Source organism: Pelophylax lessonae, assembly GCF_965119305.1.
Source record: "Pelophylax lessonae genome assembly, chromosome: 10".
In the NCBI taxonomy this organism is placed as follows: Eukaryota; Metazoa; Chordata; class Amphibia; order Anura; family Ranidae; genus Pelophylax; species Pelophylax lessonae.
Window position 1 is genome coordinate 36,448,911 of NC_138777.1, and position 26,710 is coordinate 36,475,620.

Sequence of the window (26,710 nt, forward strand, 5' to 3'; positions counted from 1 at the left end):
CTTCGTATTTTTGGCATCATTCCTCACTGCATACCATCTTGTTAAGATGAATGGCAGCTCCCTATTTAAGCTTTTTGAAACAGCGGACAAGGAAAAGTGTCTTTTTAAATTGCAAAAAAAAGCCCAAGTGAAAGAAAACTGGCTCAAAAAAAAAAAAAAAAATTATGAATCCTACTAATTTTAATCTGGTCCAGTCATGTGATTCAGCATCTCTGGCTAACGTGCCAGTCTGGGTTCACACCTACAGGTATAACTGAACACATGTTTTGGCACATTGCGTGTAAGGTAAAAACAGCACCACACCATATGGCCTGGCATGCATGTTAGATAAATGGGGGTACCTTTACAACCAATGGCCCCACTGCACATGTGCTAAAAGAAAACACACAATTTTGTGTGTGTTGGGAAAGCATGCATAAGGCCACACAGGAAAGTAGGGAGCTGGGCCATGGAAGCCTATGGGCAACATCACTGCTCCAGTAATTCAGTCGTTGAGCGCTCCCTTACACAGGGGAGCCAAGGAGGCTGAATCATGCGACTGGACTTGGGGGGGGGGGGGGGGGGATCCAAGTACACCAGGGCTTGACAAATTTGCTTTAAGTTTAGGACCCAAAGTTAGGGCTTCTGTTGGACCGGCTGCCATACACACGGCCCGAACGGCGGGCCTGTTTTTTTTTTTAACCAGCTGATGCCTGTTGCCTGGCATTCGGCAAATGTGTACTTGACTTGATGTTGTGATGGGCAGTGGCTCACCAGGGAAGGAGAGTGCAGCAAGTTGGAGATAGGAGATCCAGTAACATGTTAACTTCGGCACCTTTCACACGGGCACATATGCCAAGTGGAATCCACTTGCTCAGTGGGAATTTCTCTGTTAATCCTCGCTGAGCAGATGGATGACGGTTCCTGTCCGCTCCGCAGAGCGAACATGGACAGTCCCGCTCTCCTCAATGCCTGTCCATTTCAATCCAATGCCATCTGATTTGATCCGTATGATGGAAAGTAGACCATCCGTCTGTTCTTGGCCGACCGGATCAGATGGCAGTGGACATCCGCCACTCCATACAGGAGACTGGAGGGTCCGATCAGGTCGCCCTAAAAAACTGACAGGTGGACCTGATCAGACAGCCCGTGTGAAGGGGGCCTTCGGCTGTGTGGCATGACAAGGAAAGAAAAAATAAAAAAAAACACGGTTTTCATCTTTTTGGGATTGTAAATGAACCGAGGCTGTTCAAACCAGCTGCCCCACACTCCCTGTCCACTCACCGGGTAAGGACAGGCACCAGATCAAGCCCCTACCTCTTCAGAGCAGTGAGAGCAGGCAGGGGAAACCCTCAGTGTCGCCAGTGACTGCTTGTTGCAACCCCGGCCAACACAAGAAGGCGCCAGTTCTTGGATGGAAGCGTCTCCCTACAGCAGGCCGCAAAGCTGCGGCCTCAATTACTGGCCAGCGCAGAATCTTAGTCCACGCACCCATGGGGCGGGGGCCACAATGTAGCCCAGGCACCAGGCCACTAACTCTAGCCATCAATGCGACCTGGCGCCTTGGGTTTGGCGAGCCCTGAAGTACACAGATCTTTTTAATATATAGAGTATGCAGGATAGGTAGGAGTGACGGACATTTAAGCATAGTTAAAGTTGACCCCATGTGTACCAGATCCTCTAGGGATCATAGCGATTTAATTCACCTTCAATGGAGATGACCTAAATTACACCTTTAACAGAAGAGTGTCATTTAAACCCTTTACAAAAAGGCATTTCAGATTAATGTTCGGGAAGTCCCCAAAAATTGCGTATTAGGTATCCTGGATGGAAGATCTTCAGGTGGAAGATATTTTTAAAGAAGCAATAGCCAGGGCCCTCTTTCAAGCCCATAAACTGATTTAGACATCGGAAATCTGCTAAACCATCCTTGCTGAAAAAGTGGTTTACCCAAAATGGGCGATATGCAACGTCTCGAAAAATACATTTACCACATTGAAGGTGCCCTAGCAAAATTTGATAATTTATGGTCCCCCTGGCTGGATACACCAGGGCTATCCCCCAGTTGATTCAATCTTGGATAGACTACTGTGATCCAACTCCTGCTCTGCACATTTTCTTGCTGCGATACTGTCTCGGGTAGAAATATGCGGCTCAGGTTACCATTGTAGACTCATGGTGTAGAGCCATAATTGTGGATTTGCCAATATGTGCTGATGGGACATTGTTGGAAGGACTTATTGGTATATATGCTGTAACTACTCTGGAACGTGTACATTTTTTCATGTTTCTCAAAACTTGGGAGAGAAAAAAAAAATAAAAAATGAAGTTATCCTTTACGAACTTGTTAAACCCCAGTAAGGCAATTTGCCCATAAAAAATAAATTGCATATCTCATTCATGGAAATTTTGCTTTCTCTTCCCATGAAGGAAAAGGGAAATAAAGGACTTGGTGAGCAGATTGAGCTGAGGGCCAGTGACAGTCCAGGAACTTCCTGGCCTGTCAGTCACAGTTTGAGGTACTAGAGAGGAGGGCACAGACCAAGAGTCCCCTGCCCTGTCAAACAACCCGAATGCAGTGTCAATTCAAACTAGGAGTCATACCTCAAAAGTCTGTCCACTGCAGGGACACAAATATGTCCCCACCACTAAAGACTACAGTGGGACTGCTACAAGACTAGCCGCTGAAAGCACAGACAGCAAGCCAGGCACTGGTCCTCGGAGGTTGTGAGGGTACAGAGGGAATTACACTAGTTAAAGAAACCATCTGAACACATGCCTTTAGGGCTGGTTTACACCATGCCTGCATCTGGGAATGTGCTGTGCCTTTCTGTTCTCACGTGGTTCTGTGCGATGCAATTTCAGTACATTGATTTTGAATAGGCTGAAATCACACCGCACCAAAGTAATGCGTGCATGTAATACTGGGTCGCATGGTACGAAAGTATCAAGCCAGTCGGTGTAGGCAAACGCAATGAATCTGTGACAATACCGTTATCGTATTGAAACCTGCAGCAACGCACAAATTTAATGCGTTTTTACATGGGTTTTCGAACAGGAACAGTGCATTCCTGTGCGATTCAGGTGTGTGAGCTGGCCCTTAAAGTAGTACAAATGTTTTAAAAGCTTGGAGCACTTTTTTTTTTTTTTTTTACAGAAGAAAAAAAAAAATTCTGTCCAGTTTATCAACCACAGTTTCTTACCCGGACATCCTTGGCAATAACAGCACTTCCTGTTTCAGGCTGACAGCACCAAGCCACAGCCTCACAACAGCATTGTCAGCCTGAGCCTACTATGTGCTTCCCTTCAGTTAACCACCAGGCAGCCTATCCCGTTTAGACCATAAACCCTGGCCTACAGGGCCCACTAACAGGCCAGATTTGCAAGATAACTGAAATAGATCCCAGGTGATATCATTTGCTGCTCAGTGATTGCAGTACTCTAGTCTGCATCTCCCCAAGGGAATACTTAAAATCTGGCCTGTTAGTGGGCCCTGAGGACCGGAGTTGAGGACCACTGACCTATGCAATCCAATTCCACTGCAGGGGGAAAAAAAAAAAAAAATGTGTTCCTACAACTTTTTGTGCAAATCCAATGCGGAACGCGGGTTCAGCCATACAACTGTATGGACATGGCACGTGATCTGCACAGCAATGTGGTGTGACTCACATGCCATGTCTGATATTATTTCAGGTTCTTGTATAGCGCTGTCAATTTACGCAGCACTTTACATATACATTGCACATTCACATCAGTCCCTGCCCTCACTCCAGCATGTCTTTTGGAGTGTGGGAGGAAACCGGAGTACCCGGAGGAAACCCACGCAGGCACAGGGAGAACATGCAAACTCCAGGCAGGTAGTGTCGTGGTTGGGATTCGAACCAGCGACCCTCTTGCTGCTAGGTGAAAGTGCTGACCACTACACCACTGTGCCACCCACGACAATCACAGCAGTGTGACCTCAGGCCGAGTAATGAAGGTGGTAAAGTGTGCATTAGGATCAGAACCAGTCAGACTAAGGTTCACACTAGCCAGCACTGTGCATTTGTTCTGGTATTGTAGTGATTCCTGTACCATCTCACTGCTTTCGTGGTGTGTGTGTGTGTGTGTGTGTGGGGGGGGTGTCATTTATTCTGAATGGCACCCCCACACATCCCAGCCCATAGTGCGATGGGGGGAACCGCATGTTTAAAGGGATCATGTGCTTTTACTGCCGCCACGATTTAAAAAGCTGCATTTCCCTTTTTTGTGCAGTTCACATCGCACTGCAGCCCATTCAAATGAATGGGCTACTGTGCCCGAGCCAACGCAAGAGGCACGTGTGACCATACCTTCAGGGTTTATGGCTGTCCTGTACATCCCAATAGGGTGAATGACACCTTCCCTGTATTGGTGACACCTTCCCTGTATTGGTGACACCTTCCCTGTATTGGTGACACCTTCCCTGTATTGGTGACACGCAACCAGACAAATGATGGGAGATCCAGGTGGTCACAATTTGCTGTTTCAGTGACAATCCCCTCCATAAGTCACATGTATAGAACAAGCCGGTTATTGGTGGCGTCACATCCCAATAATGAAGGGTAAAAGAAAGAGCCAAACAGAAGGGACTTCAAAAAAGGCACAAAACCAACAAGATAGAAATGTAATACATTTATTATTTAAATCGTTAAACACAAATCCCCTTCATAGGAGACACACAGTGATGGGAATTATATATATATATATATATATACACACACACATACACATACACACACAGTGATGGGGACACCCCCTTCTAGTAAGGAAAGAAAGGTTTGTGTTGTACATTCCACTATTCATTGCTCCAGTATGACCTCTCCGCCCCTCCCCCCGGAGATGTGTAGCCGGTGAATGATGTGCACTGACTCTCCGGGGAGGAGGAGACAAGCCCGGCCCGGTTCCCCCTCCTATCACTGGGAGCCGCCATGTTGGATGCGGCCTAGTCCATGTGCGACAGCCCGGAGCTCGCCTGAGACAAAGAGCCGGGAAAGAAGGTGACACGTGCGGCGTGACCGCGGCCAGAAACCACCGGATCACATCTCTCCCGCCCCCGGGATCCCGAATGTCATAACCGGAGCCCCACGTGTGTCACAGCGCCCCCCTCCCCCTCCACACGTGTCCTCCGACTACATCAATCAAATGTCACCGAGATTCCCGTACCCCCCCCCCCCCAAATGATGAACCACAGGGGTCAGCCTTCAAACCCCCCCCCCCCCCCCCATGATCCACCACAAGGGTCAGCCTTCAAATACAGCCCCCCCCCCCAAAGATGAACCACAGGGGGTCAGCCTTCAAATCCCCCCCCCCAAAGATGAACCACAGGGGTCAGCCTTCAAATCCCCCCCCCCAAAGATGAACCACAGGGGTCAGCCTTCAAACACCCCCCCCCAAAGATGAACCACAGGTGTAAGCCTTCAAACACCCCCCCCCCCCCCATGATCCACCACAGGGGTCAGCCTTCAAATCCCCCCCCCCCCCCAAAGATGAACCACAGGGGTCAGCCTTCAAACCCCCCCCCCCCCAAAGATGAACCACAGGGGTCAGCCTTCAAACCCCCCCCCCCAAAGATGAACCACAGGGGTCAGCCTTCAAACACCCCCCCCCCCCAAAGATGAACCACAGGTGTAAGCCTTCAAACACCCCCCCCCCCATGATCCACCACAGGGGTCAGCCTTCAAATCCCCCCCCCCCAAAGATGAACCACAGGGGTCAGCCTTCAAACCCCCCCCCCCAAAGATGAACCACAGGGGTCAGCCTTCAACCCCCCCCCCCCCCCAAAGATGAACCACAGGGATCAGCCTTCAAATCCCCCCCCCCCAAAGATGAACCACAGGTGTAAGCCTTCAAACACCCCCCCCCCATGATCCACCACAGGGGTCAGCCTTCAAATCCCCCCCCCCCCCCAAAGATGAACCACAGGGGTCAGCCTTCAAATCCCCCCCCCCCCCAAAGATGAACCACAGGGGTCAGCCTTCAAATCCCCCCCCCCAAAGATGAACCACAGGGGTCAGCCTTCAAATCCCCCCCCCCCCCCAAAGATGAACCACAGGGGTCAGCCTTCAAATCCCCCCCCCCCCCCAAAGATGAACCACAGGGGTCAGCCTTCAAACGCCCCCCCCCCCAAAGATGAACCACAGGGATCAGCCTTCAAATCCCCCCCCCCCAAAGATGAACCACAGGTGTAAGCCTTCAAACACCCCCCCCCCCCCCATGATCCACCACAGGGGTCAGCCTTCAAATCCCCCCCCCCCCCAAAGATGAACCACAGGGGTCAGCCTTCAAATCCCCCCCCCCCCCAAAGATGAACCACAGGGGTCAGCCTTCAAATCCCCCCCCCCCCCCAAAGATGAACCACAGGGGTCAGCCTTCAAATCCCCCCCCCCCAAAGATGAACCACAGGGGTCAGCCTTCAAATCCCCCCCCCAAAGATGAACCACAGGGGTCAGCCTTCAAATCCCCCCCCCCAAAGACGAACCACAGGGGTCAGCCTTCAAATCCCCCCCCCCAAAGACGAACCACAGGGGTCAGCCTTCAAATCCCCCCCCCCCAAAGATGAACCACAGGGGTCAGCCTTCAAATCCCCCCCCCAAAGATGAACCACAGGGGTCAGCCTTCAAATCCCCCCCCCCCCCAAAGATGAACCACAGGGGTCAGCCTTCAAATCCCCCCCCCCCAAAGATGAACCACAGGGGTCAGCCTTCAAATCCCCCCCCCCCAAAGATGAACCACAGGGGTCAGCCTTCAAATCCCCCCCCCCCCAAAGATGAACCACAGGGGTCAGCCTTCAAACACCCCCCCATGATCCACCACAGGGGTCAGCCTTCAAATACAGCCCCCCCCCCAAAAATGAACCACAGGGATCAGCCTTCAAACACCCCCTCCCCAAAGATGAACCACAGGGATCAGCCTTCAAACACCAGCCCCCCCCCAAAGATGAACCACAGGGGTCAGCCTTCAAACACCAGCCCCCCCCCCCTCAAGATGAACCACAAGGGTCAGCCTTCAAACACCCCCCCCCCCAAGATGAACCACAGGGGTCAAATACCCCACCCCCTCAACGATATACCACAGGAGCACAGGGGATACAGCCCTCAAACCCCCCCCCCTCCCCCCCATTAATGAACCACAGGGGCCAGCCTTCAATTTCCCCCTCCCTATTGGTGAACCACAGGGGCCAGCCTCAGGGTTCATACACATTTTTACCAATAAAATTCCATGACTTTCCCATGACTTCAAGTAAGCAGGGAGCCGGTGTCACTTCAGGCGCACGGGTGAAAAATCCAGCAATCGGATTGGAAGCTGTCAAGCACGCAGCTGCAGACTGGTCACCTTTAGCGTGGCCAGACAGCGCTGCCTCTCCCATGTTCAAAATGTCAAACGTTTTATGACACACAGCGTCCCGGGTCCTGATCTTTCTCCAGCCACCTCTCACTTTATGAAGCCATACATTTTTAAAGCTGCATTTCCCTGGCATTGCTACACCAACTGCGTTACCCCCATAAAGTCAACTATTGTAATTTGACCAATATACCGGAGAAAGAAGATTAATGGGCGCTCCTGCTTGGGGATAAAGCTTCAGTTCAGGCAGTCATGTAGGTGCAGCCGGACTGGTATGGATGGCACAGACTGTACAAATATGCGGCACTAAGTGTCCATTCACACTAGTACAACTTGTCAGGCGACTTGGTCAGCCTGACAAGTCACGCACTGTTGTGGTCCATTGACTGGTATAGGAACGGTTCCAATAGGAGCGACACAAGTCGCTCCGACTTAGAAAAAGGGTCCTGTACTACTTTGGGGCGACCTGGAGCGACTTGCATAGACATTCATTTTATGAAGTCCGTGCAAGTCGTGCTGAAGTCGCAGTGCACGCGACTTAAAGCGGAGTTCCAGCCATTTACTCACCTGTCCAACGGTCCAGCGATGCGGCCGCCCGAAGCCTCGATCCTCTCCCTCGGCATCACTGCTGTGGGCACCCGGCTGTTACAGTTTGCGGCTTCACAGCCAGGTACCCACTGCGCATGCGCGAGTCGCGCTGCGTGCCGTGATTGGCTGGCAATCTTCTGGGACCTCTGACATGTCCCAGAAGATTGCAGGGAGGGAGGGGGAGAGGAGAACTTCCGCTCAGGGCGCCGCTCCGAGCGGAAGTGGGAGCGGGTACCTGTCAAAACTAGGTACTCGCACCCCCCCAAAAAAATGACATGCCAAATGTGGCATGTCAGGGGGTCAGGACTCCCTAAAGCGGAAGTTCCACTTTTGGGTGGAACTCCGCTTTAACAGGTCGCCCCCGAAGTCGTGCCGCTGCAGTGTGAACCGGCACTTACTCTTTGTAGGCCGAAGCCACAGTCCCACGAACAGGCAGAAAGGCGCCACTTTGGAGCAGATGCTTAATTTTGACATGTTACATGGTGTAAGCGACTATCTGCATAGGAGGTAGGCGTCCTTCCGGGTCCACAGATTTTTTCCTGAGACTGGCCAGCAGCAGCCGAGAGATGACACTAGAGAACCAATCAGGGACTCACTTCTAATCGAGGCAGCGGTGAAGCACAGTCACTGGAGGGCCGCATGAACCCGATGACGCAGTAACCAGTTTCAGAGCTTGCATGCTCCGAAATCGGTTACCGCACCCCCGCGTCACCACATTCATGCAGTCCTCCAGTGACTATGCGCTTCACCGCTGCCTCAGAGGAGAGTCCCTCTAGTGTCATCTCTCGGCTGCTGCTGGCCAGTCTCAGGAAAAAAACTGTGGACCCGGAAGGACGCCTACCTCCTATGCAGATAAGACGCCTACACCATGTAAAATGTGTCAGTAAAATTATTAAGCATCTGCTCCACAGTGGCGCCTTTCCATAATCCATTACTTTCCAAAACTTTTTTGGGGTTCAGTCATTTTCCAAAACTTTCCCAGGCCTGGAAAGGGCCATTTGAAAATCCCATGACTTTTCCAGGAATTTAATGACTATACGAACCCTGCAGACATCAAAATCTCTCTCCCCCCCCCCCCCCCCCGCCATTGATGAGGCACAGGGTCAGCCTTCAAATCCCCCCCCCCCCCCTCTAATGAGGCGCAAGGGTCAGCCTTCAAATAACCCCTGCTCCGTGATGCCATGGTGAACCACAAGGGTAAGTCTTCAACGCCCCCCCCCCCCCCCCAATCTTCCCTATGAGCCACAGGGGTGGGTCAGCCTTCAAATCCCTCCCTGACCCGCCTTCTGTAATATCAGTCAGGTACCCAACACCTAATCTTCCAAATCTCTCCTGGCATTGCATGCATGGCAAGTCATCTTAGACTTCTAGATGCCATCCCCACATAGGTGATTTCATAGAAGCCTGTAAGGCAAGGGCAGGCAATCTCAGCACTCCAGCTCTGCTAGAACTACAAATCCCCAGAAATGCAGCAAGATTTTTAGATTCAGAAAAAGCTGGAGTGCGGAGATTGCATACCTTCGCAAAAAAAGGTTCCACTGAAAAATGCTGAATTGCAGCCATGGAATGGAATCAAGCAGGCATCTAGGGTGGGGTATGTTAGGTTAAAGAGGGCAAAAATAATTAGTGTGTTCTTTGTTTACCAGTGTACCCATCCTCCAAGATGGGTGATCACTGACAGCAGGAGCCAATAGTCAGACGGTGAGACCCTTGAAGAAGATTCCCCTCCACCAAACTACTATTAGGCAAGACATCACCGATATGGGGGGACGGTACCCACCATCACAGACACCACTGTTAGGTTGGAAAAAACAAACAGTGCATCCGGTTCAACTCATGTGAAGTGTGTGTGCTGTTAAAAACGTACATCGTATAACCCTGTATGTTGTGGTCATTAAAGAGGAAGTAAACCCTCCTCTGCAACTTGTACCTATAGGTAAGCCTTATCATAGGCTTACCTATAGGTACTGTAAATATCTCCCAAACATGTACCGTTTAGGAGATATTTACCTTAAATGCAGCCAGTGACATCGCTGGCGCATGCGCTCTGAAGGAACAGCCGCTGGTGCCTTTCCTTCAGAGCCCCGTGCCCGTCGGCTGCCGCGCGAAGTGACATAATCGTGGGTGCAGCCAGATGGTCAGATGCCGCGAACCCGGAAGAAGGGTGACAGAATGGGTCACCCATGGGAGAGGTGAGCAGTCGGCGCTTCGTTCCAAGGCAAGTATATCATAATGAGCTAGTATGCGATGCATACTAGCTCATTATGTGCTTGTCTTTAAGGTGTACTTTTTAAAAAAAAAAAAAATAAATAATAAAATTCTGAGGTTTACAACCTCTTTAAAAAAAAAGTGAATAGTTTTTTTTTTTTTTATTTAGAACTATCGATGCTCCCTGCTGATACCACTGCTTGTAAAAGAATTGCAGATCCTTACCACTATGATGGTAAATCCTTTATGCAGTTTAACCACTTGTCAACCGCCGCAAGTAAATATACTGCGGCGGTCAGCCCGTCACAGGCAAAGTGACGTATATATACGTCACTAGCCTGGGAGGGTCTGGGGAGCGAGCGCGCACCATTACGCATTAAAAAAAAAAAACACCAAAAATGACAAAAATCTTTCCCTTTGTTAGTAAACGCGATAACTTTTGCACAAACCAATCAAAATACGCTTTTTGTGATTTTTTTTACCAAACATATGTAGCAGAAAACAAATTGGCCAAAAATGTTAAAAAATTGTGACTTACTTTTTTTTGGGGGAATTTCATATAAAAAAAAAAAAAAAATGTGAAAAATATTGTTATTTTTGCAAAATTGACGCTCTTTGTTTATAGTGCATGATAAAAAAAAAAAAAAACGCACAGGTGATCAAATACCATTAAAAAGAAAGCTCTGTTTGTGGAAAAAAAAAGGGGGGTAAAATTCGTTTAGGTACAGCGTCGCACGACCACGCAATTGTCCGTTAAAGTCACGCAGTGCCGAATCGCAAAATACCCCCTGGTCTTTTAGCAGCCAAATCCTCCAGGGCTTAAGTGGTTAAGGTTAAACTGCGTCTCCAATTTTAGTGAATGGCCGTGTGTCTTTTTCAAATTCCCTTTCACTGAATAGTTTGTTCCCTATGCTAGGGTCACTAGTACAGCATTTGTACATTGAAAATCATATCCCCTCTCAATCGTCTCTTCTCCAGAGAGAAGAAGTTCAATGCTTGTAATCTTTCCTCATAGCTGATGTCCTCCATTCCCCTAATTATCTTTATTGCCCTTCTCTGGACTCTCTCCAGTACCAGCACATCCTTCCTGAGGACCGGTGCCCAGAACTGGATGACATACTCAAGATGTGGCCGGACCAGAGTCTTGGGAGAATAATTTAATCTTGAGTGTTTTTTTATTATACATGCCAGTATTCTGTTGGCATTGCATGCCATTGTTGAGCTGGTTGTCTACTAGGACCCCCAGGTCCTTTTCCATCTTAGATTCCCCCAGAGGTTCTCCCCCTAGCGAGTAACTTGTGTTTGTATTTCTGCCACCCAAATTAATTACCTTACATTTTTCAACAATAAACCTCATCTGCCACGTATTTGTCCACCCCATTATTTTGTTCAGGTCTTCCTGTAAGGTTTCCATGTCTTGTGTAGAAGTTATTGCCCTGCTAAGGCAAGTGTAGTCTGCAAATATGGAGATTGTGCTGGTTATCCCATCCTCTAGATCGTTTTTGAATAAATTGAACAGGATTGGTCCCAGGACAGATCCTTGAAGGACCCCACTTTCCACACCAATCTGAGTACTCCCCCATTTATCACCACCTTCTGGACTCGCCCCTGGAGCCAGTTCTCTATCCAGGTACTCACCTATGGTCCATACCCATGTACCTTAGTTTGTACAGTAAGCGTTTGTGGGGGGAACAGTGTCAAATGCCTTTGCAAAGTCCGGATACAACACATCCACAGACCTTCCTTTATCCAGATGGCAACTCACTTCATCATAGAAGGTTAATAGATTGGTCTGCCAAGAACGATTCTTCACAAGTCCATGCCGATTACTACTAATACCATTTTTATTACTAAAATCTTGTATATTAGTCCCTTATCCCCTCCAAGAGTTTGCAGACTATTGATGTTAAAGCTAACCGGCCTGTAGTAACCGGGGATAGAGAGAATCTCTACCCCCCTCTGCTTTTTTCCAGTCAGCTGGTACCATTCCTGTGAGTAAACTGTCCAAAAAAATTAGGAACAATGGTCTGGCTATCACCTGGCCGAGTTCCTTAAGGACCCTCGGGTGTAAGCCATCTGGTCCCAGTGAGATTTTTTACGTTTTTCTGGTCTAGTTCCGAGTCTGCCTTCTGTTAACCATAAGTGTGCCTCCTGTGACATGTCTAGGTTACTGTATCCCCCCCCCCCCCCCCAATTATTTTGTGAAGCCAGAGGATAAGCATTTAGAACCTCTGCCTTTCTATGTCCCTTATAGCCAGATTCCCTACATCATCCTTTATGGGGCCAATACGTTCTGGCCTCACTTTCTTACTATTTATATACTTACATTTCTTGGGGTTTTTACTCTTCCGCTATGTGCCTTTCGTGTTCCATCTTTGCCACCTTGATTGCGCTCTTACATTTCTGATTGCATGCTTTGTAACACTGGAATGCTTCCAATGACCCCTCAAAGTTTGTATTTCTTGGAAGGCCTTTTCTTTTGTTTATCCACCCAGGGTTTATTTTAGCCCTTTTAAACTTATTCCCTGTCAGAAAGCACTGGCCAATAACTTTATTATGTTCTTAAAGCACTCCTTTTTCCTCAGTGTTTTGTTCCCAGGATTCCATCCTATTTAATATCGTCTAGCATAGAGCGCCGTTTAGGGAAGTTGGCTCTTTTGAAGTTCAGTGTCTTTGTATTACCCCTAGGTTTCCCATTTCTGTGATTTATACTGAAATTGACCTGTGGTCACGGTTTCCCAAGTTGCCCCTATTTTCTAGATCCGCAATCAGGTATGTATTATTCGTAATTAGTAGGTCTATCAACGCATTGTTTCTCATTGGTGCGTTCACCACCTGACCCATGAAATTGTCCTGCAAAACATTTAGGAAATAGCGAGCCCTTAGACGAATGTGCGGTTCCTTCTGCCCAGTATCTGGAGAATTAAAATCCCCATTAGAATGACATTTCCCATCCTTGCTGCCATTCCAAGCCATTATAGGAGGTCCACCTCCCCCCTCTGGTTGGGCAGGCCTACAGCATAACCCAAATATTACTTTCCCCTTAGCATCTTCCCTTTGAAGCTCTAATACTGCGATATGGGGGGGTGGACGTGGACTGTTTATAATCCACCCCAAATTTTAGCACAGTCTGCCACATTTCAAAGGTGAATTTACAATACAAAGTGAAGAATTCTATATTCCAAAACATCCGGAGCAGTCCATCCTTAAAGCGGTATAAACCAAAAATGTAATGCTGCAGCTTAATAGTTGGTAAAGTTAAAGACACCCTTCCATCCACTTCAACCCGTGGTGCGGGTTTGTCGATAATAAAAAGGTCATATCCCTGTATGTTGTGATCGTTAGATGACCGTCTAATAGTGTTTCAAACTTTAGACAGTCCCTGCTGATACCACTACTTGTGGAAGGGAAATCCACACACCTTACTGCTCTGACAGTAAAGAACCCTCAATGCAGTTTAACCATTTCTGGACTGCCGCACACAAGATTTACCCTGCCCTCCTTTGCAGGCACACACATACATATGCGATTGTGCACTTCCGCCTAGGGGGCGTGCGGGCCGCTTCTGCGGTGATTAACAGCAGTAGCGGACCTGCAGGTACCCGTCGATCATCAGTAAAAGACACAGAATGGAGATCTGCCTATGTAAACCAGGCAGATCTCCAATCTGACAGGGACGTTGGGTAGGATTCAGTGTTCCTGCAAAGCAGGGAATTAAAAAAAAAAAAAAAAAAAATGGCTAGGCAGTTAACCCTTTGATCACCCTAGATGTTTAACCCCTTCCCAGCCAGTGTCATTAGTACAGCAACAGTGCAAATTTTTAGCACTTATCACCGTATTAGCGTCACTGGTTCCCACAAAGTGTCAGTTCTGCTATAAGTCGCTGATCCCTGCCATTGCTAGTCTAAAAAAAAATAAAAAAAAAAAAAAAAAACACATTCCATCAATATATGTATAATTTTCTAGATGATAAAACATTTGCGTAAACCAAATATACGCTTATTGCCATTTTTACCAAACCTATGTAGCAGAATACACATTGGCCTAAATTTATGAAGAAAAATGGGAAATTTGACTTAAAATCCAATCCTCTGATGTTCATTGAGGGACAAAGCTCCTGATCTTAACTATTGGTTATACTGCCCCCTACAGGAGTAGGATACTAGGCAGAAAAAAAAAAAAGTCTGGGTATTAGGGCTGTGCATCTTCACTTACCTCACGATTCGATGAGATTACGATTATTAGGGTCGCGATTCGATACCGCGATGCATCACGATTACTATGGGGACCCTGCTCTAAAGGGGGATCTATGGGGACCCTGCTGTAAAGGGGGATCTATGGGGACCCTGCTCTAAAGGGGGATCTATGGGGACCCTGCTCTAAAGGGGGATCTATGGAATAGATCCCCTTTAGTGCAGGGTCGCCATAGATCCCCTTTAGAGCAGGCCAGCATCCCCAGAGATCCCCCTTTAGAGTAGGCTACATCAGGTTAGAAGAGTTACCTGATGCTAGTTGTAGTACCGTAGGCCCTGGTAAGGAGGAATGCTGGGCTCTGTAGTCCCCCCTAGTTGTAGTATATCAGGCTCTGGTAAGGAGGAATGCTGGGCTCCGTACAGAGCCCAGCATTCCTCCTTACCAGGGCCTGTTATACTACAACTAGGGGGGACTACAGAGCCCAGCATTCCTCCTTACCAGGGCCTGTTATACTACAACTAGGGGGGACTACAGAGCCCAGCATTCCTCCTTACCAGGGCCTACTGTACTACAACTAGGGGGGCTACAGAGCCCAGCATTCCTCCTTACCAGGGCCTGTTATACAACTAGGGGGACTACAGAGTCTGTAGTAGTCCCCCTAGTTGTTGTATAACAGGCCCTGGTAAGGAGGAATGCTGGGCTCTGTAGTGCCCCTAGTTGTATTATAGCAGGCCCTGGTAAGGAGGAATGCTGGGCCCTGTAGTGCCCCGACTTACCAGGAAGCAGAGCTGCAGCCAGTTGTGGATGAAGTAGCGGTAGGTGTATGGAGTAGGGCTCGGACAGGTCCTGGGTGATGAGCCTCATGTCGGGAGAGACGCCGAGGGATCATGTCCGCTACCACAGCGGTGTCCGGGCTTCGCTCTAAGGCAAGTATTTCATAATGAGCTAGTATGCGATGCATACTAGCTCATTATGCCTTTGTCTTGCAGGGTCTTTTTTTTTTTCCTCCTCCTCAGTATACTACCGCTTTAAGTTAACTTTTTTTTTTTCACAAAAAAGTTAAAACTTTTTTAAAAAACAAAAGCCGTGATTGCCATAGCTTACAGCAAGGGGAAAAAAAAAATACATACATACATACCACGAATGATAAACACACAGGCTGCGCTCAATATAAAACTCTATATAAATATAAAGCTCTCCTTATACATAGTCTATGCATAAGATGATAAGGCAAAGTCCAATATGTAGGAAGAACATCACCCTGATACAAAGTCCAATGGGATTGTGAAAAGAAAGTGTGCACTTTACAGCGAATGCCAATAAGCCTCCACCACACCTCGTGCTCCACCCTCGTGCTCTACGGAGAGCCAGTAGAAGTCTGACGAAACGCGTTAGAGCAGTGGCTTGCACGGTCACCCAGGCAACGAGACGCCGTCCAGCCATGCTGATCGGCAACTTCCGGGACGCCGAACAGAGCGCGGGAGCTCGGTAAGCGGCCGGCAGGCCTCGGATTGCCTTCATACGATATGCTGATTGTTTGCTGTTTTCATGCGAGTGTAATGGGAGAATATTTATGAATAATGGTTGTTATTTTATCTGAACGATATTGCCCTATGTACACCTTTATTTCCCTTGCACATATGATGGATTCGGAGGACACTGCAATCGTGAGTGTGTTTTTGTATGCTGAGTCCGACGGAGATATGTGAGATAACATCACTTTGATGGGCTTGTGGTATCTTGACATCTGGTAAGAGCATTACCTTTGGGTGGAGCATGAGGTGTGGTGGAGGCTTATTAGCATTCGCTGTAAAGTGCACACTTTCTTTTCACAATCCCATTGGACTTTGTATCAGGGTGATGGACTTTGCCTTATCTTATGCATAGACTATGTACAAGGAGAGCTTTATATTTATATAGAGTTTTATATTGAGCGCAGCCTGTGTTTATCATTCGTGGTATGCACCTCTCTCTATATGTTTTTACATTTTAGGCAGCTGCTTTTGGTATTTTATGGTTCTTAAATTTTTATGCACATGAAATATTGCCGCATAATTGTGTAAGCGCTGGGTAATTGGGTATTTAACACTCAATCTTTTTTTCTAAATATATATATAATTTTTACATACACAATTATTTTTTTTCTATTATTGACTCTTAACGGCTTAGAGCATTTGGTCTAGTTGATTACATTTTGATCCACAGCATTGGAAGCTATGGCAATGAAGGCTTATCTAAAGTTCCAGTTGTATATGGTTGACAGTCCAGTCTAATATATTAAAAAAAAAAAAAATAAATAAAAAACATCACACAATCGATTTCAAACTAGCAGATTTAGATACAGTAGCAAATAAACCAAAGCTCAAGGTCACACTTTCAGTTACAGCAAACTGTTTTTCTCCCCTTTTGGGATAAAGGGTTTGCATGAATAAATAAAAGCCAATCATTGTAATCACCCCTGCTAGTTAGGGGTTCATCTCATCCATTTAAACTGATACTTTCTACTGGAGGAGAGTTTGTGCTGTGAAAAACCAACACTTCCTGGCTGGTTCGAAAATAGAAAGAAAAACAAAGAAAACTAATGCAGCCACCTCTTAGAATTGGTAAGCTGCAATAAAATGTTTGCTTTTGGATGCAATACCGCTTTAAATGACAACATACTGATATAAAAGAAACCAGAAACGGTAAAGTCTGAAAGTCAAGTCCATGTACAACAGCAAAAGCTTCACCCCCTCCCCCACCTTTTTTGTGCTCTAACATCAAGTTCAAGTCTAACCAGTCTTTAAATGGCACAGATCACTTCCTGAGCCTTGTGTTTAAAAAAAAGTTGACTACTACAACCTCGTTTTCTTTTCACGTCTCCTTTTCTTTTCAAATCTGCTGGAGCTCCACCAGACACTCATATGAGATCTATTGTCCTGGAAAAACGCGGTAGTGATATAATTGCTCATTTCAAAGCAGGAAGGGCCTGTTGGATCATGCAGGACAAAAAAGTAGGTGCACATCAAACACGTGTTTTGTAAACATGGCAGTTTAGGCTACATTTACATGTCAGCGTAGCGATCGGGGGCAGAATCACTGCGATTCTGCCATCATTGAAAATCGTGGGACGCCTGTGCGTTGCCCGTGATTTGCAATAGCACCCCAAACGATGAGCGATGTTGCCGCGATTTCCTCCTGCCGAATCACGGTAACATCGCGCAAAAAAAAAAAAAAAAAAAATCGCGGGATGCATGACGCCCAAAAAAGGTACAAGAGCTTCTTTGGGGCATCATGTGTCCCGCGATTTTTTTTGTGCGATGGTACCGCCATTCGGCAGGAGGAAATCGCGGCAACATCGCACAGCGTTTGGGGTGCTATTGCAAATCACGGGCAACTCACAGGCGTCCCGCAATTTGCAATGATTTCCGGATCGCGGGCAGAATCACTGTGATTCTGCCAGCGATCTCTATGCTGAACGGAGCCTTAGCCAACTTTTATCCAGCAAAAAGTTTTCAGGATTTCTAAATGTTTATGCAGATTTGGATAAAGCAAAGAGAACAAAGTACACTCCTTTCATTTCCAGCACAAGAAGAAAGAAAAATCCCAGGGTGACCGTTAATACCTAAGGCAAAGTTACAACCTGGAGGAGGACAGCGGTGACAAAGGTGCTACCTGACAGGTTTAAAGAGCAAACATGTACACAACAAGGAAATGCAAAGCCATCGCACAGCAGGTACGTTTCAGAGCCTCATGACCGGATCATGTTACTTGGCCTGCCTGATGATTAACGTGCCAACAGACCCAGAAACTTCCAGTGAAAGTGGATCACTGTGCTGTCGGTTCAGCCGGTGGTGGGGAGACAAGCGCACAGAGCTACACCACCCCACCACCACCTTCTAACATTCCAGATTTAAACCTTTTATTCCTTTCCTGTAAATTTAGAATACAATCTCACCCGCTTTATTTTAACAGTCAAATGTTTATCATTCCTCTGTTTTATAACTCAAATGTACAAACCTTTTTCTTTTCAAGGTTCCGCAGCTTCTTATCAATGACCCCTAGGATCTGTTTCACGGCCTCACTCTGTACATTCCCAGCACCGGTTGGTGCCTCGCCGGAGCCCGGCACAGCCTTGCTGCTTGTGGCTGAGGGCATCTAAGGGAGGAAAAAAATAAAATTAACAGAACTCTAAACCTTTTTAGTTCAGTAAAACAACCTCCCCCCCCCAAACCCTTCCTAACTGCCCAGGTGTCCGGCAAAAGTGCTTAACGCCCAGAGGAGGTAGGAATGATTGGCGATTATGTGACCACTAATTGGCTGTCACAGCCACCTACTGATCAGAAGCCGGTCCCACCGTCTGTTGATGTCTCCTCGGGACGGAGAGCCTAGTCTTTGTGCTGGGTGCACACGGGGAGTGCGCTCCAAGTGACCACTGCCTGCCCAACACCACGTGCGCAGCATGTGGGCATTAAAGCCCAGCTTTTTGCCACTGCACATATGGGTTAACAGGGGAACCCTTGAAACAATCTTAGGGAACCCCCCAATAGTTACAGCTCACAGTGGATTAGTGTGATGTCACCGAGAATAATGCTCATCTGTGGCAATTGGAAAGAATCAACCCTCCCTAACCAAAGCCTCGTACACACGCGTCAATAGTTGGCCGTGAATTTTTCGGCCAACGTCCGATCGGCCGTTTTTCGGCTGGTTAGTATGATGCTTCCGACAACCGACTCCGACTTTTCAGCCGAAAAAAATCTGGTGTGCAGGCTATAAAATTTTTGTTGGCCGTCAACACAACGACCGATTTCCTGTCAGTCAGTACAGATTTCGGCAGACAAAAATCAGATGAGCAAGACTGGGCATGCTCAGAGAAGAAAAAACACACGGAAAGTAAACCAGCACATGACATCACTTCTGAAGTAGATTTTTGTTGGCCGAGAAAATTTGTGTGCAGTCTAGAGCACATTTCAATCAACACAAAAACACTGGACAAAAGACGGCCGATAATCGTTGCGTGTGTACGAGGCTTAAGTCCACACTAGCCCATTCTCTGAAAGGGATCTGCGTAGATCAAAATTCACAGTGCCTGCTATCAGGTGTTACGGAGGTGATTTTTGTTTTTTCCCCATACAGGAATTCACAATAAGACTAATGTGCTGTTCATTGACGTGAACTGCCAAGTGACAGGCACTACTGCATGTCAACTCAACATGCAACCAATCACAGCAACATTAAACCCCCCCCCCCCCCAACCCCCCTGTAAAAAACACACCAACCACTTTTTTTTTTTTATTATGAACCAACCCAAGCAAAAGATCCAACAGACAAGTAGCCATTGACAATGGTCTCTAACTTAGTGGCAGAAGTTCCTTATGGAACCCCTAGCAACCTCTGGAGGAACTCTAATGGCACTTTTCCACTGCAAGTACCGGCTCGGCTCTACTCAGCCCTGCTTGGCCCAGTTTGCTTTTCCACTGCTGGTACCGCACGGTACGGTGTTGGAACGGTTCGGTATGGTTTGATTTTCCACTAAAGTAGTACTAAAGTTAAATGGGTGGGATAACAACGGGGTGGGTGGGATTCTCTGACCAATCAGTGGCTAGTAGCGACTGCATGCAAAGGATTGTGGGATATGGTACCGGGTATGGTACCTCTTGGAACCACAATCGAGGTGGTACTGTTTTTGAGAGCCGTACCGTTCCATGCAGTGGAAAAGCGCCGCCGTACCGTACCGAACCGTTCCTACACTATACCATGCAGTGGAAAAGCACAAAAGCGAGCCGAACCGTTCGGTTCCATGCAGTGGAAAAGCGCCATAAGGTTCCACAGAACAGTGGTTGAAAAAGGCCACTCAAGTTATATTGCAGGGCTTAAAAAAAAAAAAAAAATTCAGGTGCACTAAGCTAAAGACAAGTGAAGAAAGTGGCACCAAACCAGAAAGTGCTTTAAAATAGTGAGAGTCACTGGCAGCCTGGAGAGAATGTGTCATCACTTACATCTTCAGCAATGCAAGAAGAGTAGCCAGATGGGAGGCTGTGCAGGATAAATCACATCTGGATGGAAATCAACTCTGGGAACTAGATGGATGAGAGAGTGCATGACAGACCTTGGCATGATGTGGCACAGATTAATGCTGCCCTATACAGACTGCATGAGTGGGCCCAGCATCATAAGTCACGGTATAATGCAAATACACAGTAGGTGCTGCATTGGGAACCCCAGCAAAAAGGAATCTTATTGCATGCTGTACAAGATCCAGCCTGCAAATAGACAAGGAATAGAGGCAGGAGCATAGCCGACATCAGTGCCAGGACTCACCATGGTCTTCAGTGCTTGCACTGTACCTGGATCTTCCTCCCTACAGCAAAGCATCAATTCCCTTCAATAAGATTTTCTAGCTAATTGAAGAAGTTGCACATTGACACGTTACTACAGTAAAAGCATAAAGTCTGATCATCCAACAGCTAGTAGCAGCTGATCACCTTCTTCTGTAATGACATTTTGCTATTCATCCCAAAAAGTTTTTTTTTACTTCTAATCTTTCTTATAAACTTGGAACTGAAATATTTAACTGAGCAAGAAAAAAAAAAAAAAAAACCTGCAACATGACAGTAAAGCCAGGTACACTTTTTTTTACAAAAAAAAAAAAAACGAAGTGTGTACCCGGCTTAACTGTCAGGTTGCATTTTTTTCCTTAAAAAAAAAAAAAAAAAAAACCACGAACACACCCCTGTAAGCTCTGGAGCCACTGTACTAACCATGCAAGGTTAGTACAGCGATCTCCCCCCATAGAACACTCCTATCAGCGTTTTCTGTCACTGGCTGAGAGCGCTGATCGGGAGTCGGTTGGATGCTGGTTTTCCAGCAAGCTCACCCAAGGAGGCCGGCCAAATGGGAGGCTTCTGTTAAACCAAGGTGGAAAAATTATATATATAAAAAACACACACTTCTTCCTGCCCACGCTATAGCCGAAAGACAGCTACAGCGCGGGCGTAAATTGCCAGGACGACGTCCATTTACATTCTCCGTGCATGAGCTCCTTGTGGGGCGCACGCAGCTCGCTCTCTGATCAGCGAGTCCATGAGACTCGGCTGATCACAGATCAGAGTAAAGGGGCTGGTCCCGACCCCTTACCAGGTGATCAGCTATCAGCCAATGACAGCAGATCACGTGATGTAAACAGCCAGCGATCAGCTTTTTTTTCTCCTCACGCTGTCAGCGAGAAAAAAAAAAAAAAGAAAAACGGATCGCCGGCTGTCAGAGGGACATTAGTCCCAAAGAGGAAGAGCAACTGTGCCAACCAGTGCAACCTATCAATGCCCACCAGTGCCATCTATCAACAGCGCTGCCCAGTGTCACCTACCAGTGCCACCTCATCAGCACACATCAATGAGGGAGAAAAATAACCTGTTTGCAAAATTTCATAACTATAAAAATAGTTTTTTCCTAAATGTTTTTTTGTTGAGCAAAAAATAAAAACCCCATTAGTGATTAAATACCACCAAAAGAAAGCTCTACTTGTTTGAAAAAAATACATTTCATATGGGTACCGTGTTGCATGACCGTGGGATTGTCAAAGTGCGACAGCGCTGAAAGCTGAGAATTGGCCTGGGCAGGAAGAGGGTTTAAGGGCCCAGTAGCCAAGTGGTTAAATCTGATTTTATTTTTACCAAACAACGCTTTTGGAGTAAAAAAAAAAAATCTAAGAAATATAAAATGTATCTATCTAAAATACAATAATAAATTAGTTTATTCAGCATGAAAGGGAGCTTAGTTATGTAGCACGAGGCTGTATATTCTGCAATATTTACATTTTTGGTAAACTCATTCAATGAATCCAAGCTCTGCAAGCTGAGATAACATGGACTGCATTGATGTATTCACACAATTTCACGCTACCAGCAAGAGTCCTTACATTTAACCACTTGCCGACCGCCGCACGACTATTTATGGCGGCAGCCAGCCCCCTACAGGCAAAGCGACGTAGACTTAAGTCGCTCGCCCAGGAGCCTGTAGGGGGCGAGCACACACTGCTAAAAAATAAAAAAAAAAAAAAAAGGACATCCAATTTCATTTGGGTACAGCGTCGCACGACAGAGCAATTAAAGTCACTCAGTGCCGAATTGCAAAATAGGGCCTGGTCTTTGAGCAGCCAAATCCTCTGGGGCTAAAGTGGTTAAAGAGCACCTGTCATTTCAAATCCATCATGGCAGCGCCTGTTAGAGGACATCCACTCACCTACCACTGCCGCCACATCCCTCACCTTGTGTCACTGCCGCATCACCAGATGTCCCATTAAAGTGAATGAGACTGTCGACGAGTCAACAGCGGGTCAGAGGAACAACCGCTGCGGGACAGATGACAGTTGCTCTTTGAAAATTATGATTTAAATCAAGTCTTTTTACTAGTGATTTAAATCGACTTAATTTAAAATCAAATCCACCATGTGTCAAACCGGCTGTCAGCATTTTTTTTTTTTAAACAGCCGTTTGCCTTCTGACATTTGGCCTGTGTACCCAGCTTTAGGGTTCGTTCAACCAGGTACCGACACCTGTCCTCCCTTTTTTATGGTACCTGCGCCAGGATGCGTGGAAGCAGCGGTACACTTGTGGATGGAGGGACCTCAGCTGCCAGTTCCTGTTTTGAGACAGTCACCACCCACGGCTGCCCTAGTGACCAAACAATCGCTGCATCGGATTGGATGAAGTCACTGTTCAGCTAACAGTTTGCAAACCAACTCTTTCTTCAAGATAATGTCTCCCTTGACTTAAGATGAATGGGATTTTTTTTCTCACAATCATACTTACCCTGATGGATGCAGCATTTGTATCTTCCACCGGCTCTAACACTGAGAGCCGAGCGATCAAACACAGTTAAGGCCTCATGCACACTGGACGTTTTTACAGCTGCTGTTCGCAGCGTCAGACGTTTTTTTTTGCAGCTGCAGAACGCCCATCCATGTTATTCTATGGCCTCATGCACACAGAGCTTTTAGGAGCTCCAAGTGGCATAGGCGTTTTACAGCTCCAAAAAAACCCTAATGGTTTGGTTCTCAGAGCTCCATGAGCAGAGAGCGGTGACTGACAGTCACCGCTCTCTGCTCTGCCTCCCCCCCCCCCCCCCTCGCTCACAGGAGAGCCGAGTTGCGGAGGGGGTGGGAGCTGGGTTCCAGTCCAGAGTTGTTGCTGGAGATCTAGACTATATTGTCACAATCTTTCCACAGCCTGGACTGGCTCTGACGTCTGCTGAAAACGGGTCTCAGGAGTGCAGAGCTGATTGCACTCCTGTGATCCATAGGAGGAGTACAGGCAATCGAGCTTTGGCTGTACATCTTTAATGTCTGCCAGTCCAACAGGAAACCAGCAAATATTCCAATCACAGTATCTTAGATTGCTTCTTTAAGACAGGAAGTAAAGGGAAATCTAACAGGAAGTAAGAAAACATTTGCCATACAAGGGAAGTCCCCTCAGACAGATGTCAGCGTCCCCATGAAGCTCTTCCTCCCATTTCTGTTCTACTGGTCCTGTGTGGCTCCGAAACATTGCACTCTGTCTGATGATAATAGATGATCCATGGTGTGTTGGTGGATATAAGCATTGTTCTGACACAACCCTTTAAAGTCTCCAAAAGACCATAAGGTGCGACCACCTTTCTCCTGCGCTTGGTATCCAAGCCCCTCTACCACACTCCTCACGGGACTCAATCCTGGCTTCTCAAATGGCTATGGTCTTGCTGCCCAAAACGGACTGGGGTAGTCCACCGATACTGAAAGCAAAGAGAACAAAAAGAGGGCGCACCGACCTAGCGCATTATCCTCAATAACAGGCTTTATTGTGTAACATTAAAAATGGCTACTCACAGACGTAGATGATAGTAAAGCATGTCGAGCTTAACTGCTCAAATGTCCGGGTCCAGAGCTCTGAGGAAGAGGCAGAGCCTTGAAACGCGTCAGCCATCATCTCATCGGTCATGGACATTTACATGGACTGACCCGGACATTTGAGCAGTTAAGCTCGACATGCTTTACTATCATCTAAGTCTGTGAGTAGCCATTTTTAATGTTACACAATAAAGCCTGTTATTGAGGATAATGCGCTAGGTCGGTGCGCCCTCTTTTTGTTCTCTTTGCTTTCACAACCCTTTAAAGGTAAGAGGGTAGAGAATGCCAAGCCGATCCTACCCTACACACACTGGCCGCATGCTGTATTGTCGGGGGGACCTGCTTCCACACAGGTGTATTGCTCTGAAATTCTAGGAGAGAAGACCCAACCCTGCCCCCCTCAACCATACCCTACCAGGGATAGCAGAGCTGATATTCTGATGACTAGACAGACACTGTGCATAGGAGAATACAATGTATATAGAAAGGATACACTGTATGTACTATGTATAAAGGAAGGATATAATGGCTATAGGAGACAACATATACAGAAGGACACAATGTATACTGGACGGATACAGTGTCTATAGAGGAGGTACATTGCACTGTATATAGAAGGATACAATGTATATAGGAAGTTTGCAGCATATGTACAAGGTCTATAGAAAGATACAATGTGCGTACCATGGACTATAGGAATGTACAAGGTACATACAATGTCTAAGAAATAACAGTATTTAGGAGGATACAATGTTCTGTATATAGGATACAATGTTCTGTATATAGGATACAATGTACGGACCGTGTTCTATATATAGGAGGATACAATGTACATACAGTGCTCTGAATATAGGATACAATGTACATACAATGCTTTGTATATAGGGTGCAACGATCGTACAATGTCCTGTCTATAGGGTACAATGTCCTGTTATATAGGGTACAATGCCCTGTCTATAAGGTATAATGTCCTGTTATATAGGGTACAATGCCCTGCCTATGGGGTACAGTGCCCCCCTATAGGTTACAATGTACGTAAAATGCCCTGTCCATAGGGTACAATGCCCTCTCCATAGGGTACAATGTACGAACAATGCCCCATCCTATAGGGCACAATGTAAGTACAATTCCCCATCATATAGGGCACAATGCCCCGTCATATAGGGCACAATGTATGTACAATGCCCCGTCATATAGGGCACAATGCCCCTACAATGCCCCATCCTATAGGGTACAATGCCCCATCCTATAGGGTACAATGTACATACAATGCCCCATCCTATAGGGTACAATGTACATACAATGCCCCATCCTATAGGGTACAATGTACATACAATGCCCCATCTATAGGGTACAATGCCCCATCCTATAGGGCACAATGTCCCATCATATAGGGTACAATGTACGTACAATGCCCCATCCTATAGGGTACAATTGCCTGTTATATAAGGTACAATGCCCTGTCTATAGGGCATAATGCCCCATCCTATAGGGTACAATGTACATACAATGCCCTATCATATAAGGTACAATGTCCCTTCCTATAGGGTACAATGTCCTGTTATATAGGGTACAATGTCCCATCCTATAGGGTACAATGTACGTACAATGCCCTGTCTATAGGGTACAATGTACGTACAATGCCCTGTCTATAGGGTACAATGTCCTGTTATATAGGGTACAATGCCCCTTCCTTTAGGGTACAATGTCTATAGAAGGATACGATGAAGATCCTATGAGCTGTAACCCTTTGTTTCCTGGTGATGGAGGGTCCCCTATGATGATTGCTCTCCTTATCGCTGAACTCTCCCCCTAGGCCGCCCTCTGCCCTCCCTCTCCGCCTCATAAAGAGTCCGATCCACCGTGGGACCGGAAACGTGCCCGCTCCCCCCCGCCCTGAGCGGACACTTCCCTCTCCCCCTCCCCGCACCTTCCAGGGTCTCCGCAGTGGGTCGGTCACGGGGCCTGAGCGCTGCTCGCGGTGTGAGGTTAAAGAGAGAGGAGTCGCCGCCCCGCCACTGCCGCCTCACCGAGCTAATGAGGCCGAGGCACAGGAAGCGGAGGGATTTACACGGCCGGGGGCCTGAGTGAGGCGGCCCTGGCAGCTGCCTGCCCAGACTACAATGAAGGGGGGCACATGGCGGGCGGCTCCTGCCCTCGGTTGGGGGTGTTTGATGTCTCTCGGGGCGCCTACCTTTCCTTGCTGGGTTTCGGGATGAGAGGGGAAGGGAGAGGACTCTTCAGGCTTTGGGAGGGCAGCCTAAGTGAACAATGCAGGGCAATGAGAAGAGGGGAGGGGAGAGCCTCCTACAGAGGGGCGGGGTCAGCCTGGGAGGTTGTCCTGGATAATGCCTGAATGCTGAGTTCCTGGAAAGGAGGAAGTGTGATGTAATGAGAGTGTAAACATAGCACACATGAGGACGATGCGAAAAAAAATTAAAAATTGCTAAAACTTTCTTTTCTTTTCAATTTTGGATAGATTAGGGGAGATTTGTAACCGTTCTTTGCCATGTGTCC

At 47.2% G+C, this 26,710-nt stretch overlaps 1 protein-coding gene across 3 annotated transcripts in view; it reads right to left on the minus strand.

The window, feature by feature from the left end:
- CAPRIN1 (cell cycle associated protein 1) overlaps positions 1 to 26,491 on the minus strand; it is a 73,460-nt gene extending 46,969 nt beyond the window's left edge. For 2 of the 3 annotated variants that reach the window (XM_082269810.1, XM_082269808.1), the window contains exons 1-2: positions 26,124 to 26,281; positions 18,331 to 18,468 (exon numbers count right to left, since the gene is read on the minus strand). In XM_082269810.1, coding sequence (XP_082125936.1) covers positions 18,331 to 18,468 — 138 coding nt within the window. In that variant the 5' untranslated portion in view covers positions 26,124 to 26,281. Of the gene's footprint in view, positions 1 to 18,330; positions 18,469 to 26,123; positions 26,282 to 26,387 lie in introns of those variants that run through there. The other variant, XM_082269809.1, reaches the window with a different exon arrangement.
- Positions 26,492 to 26,710: the final 219 nt, after the last annotated feature.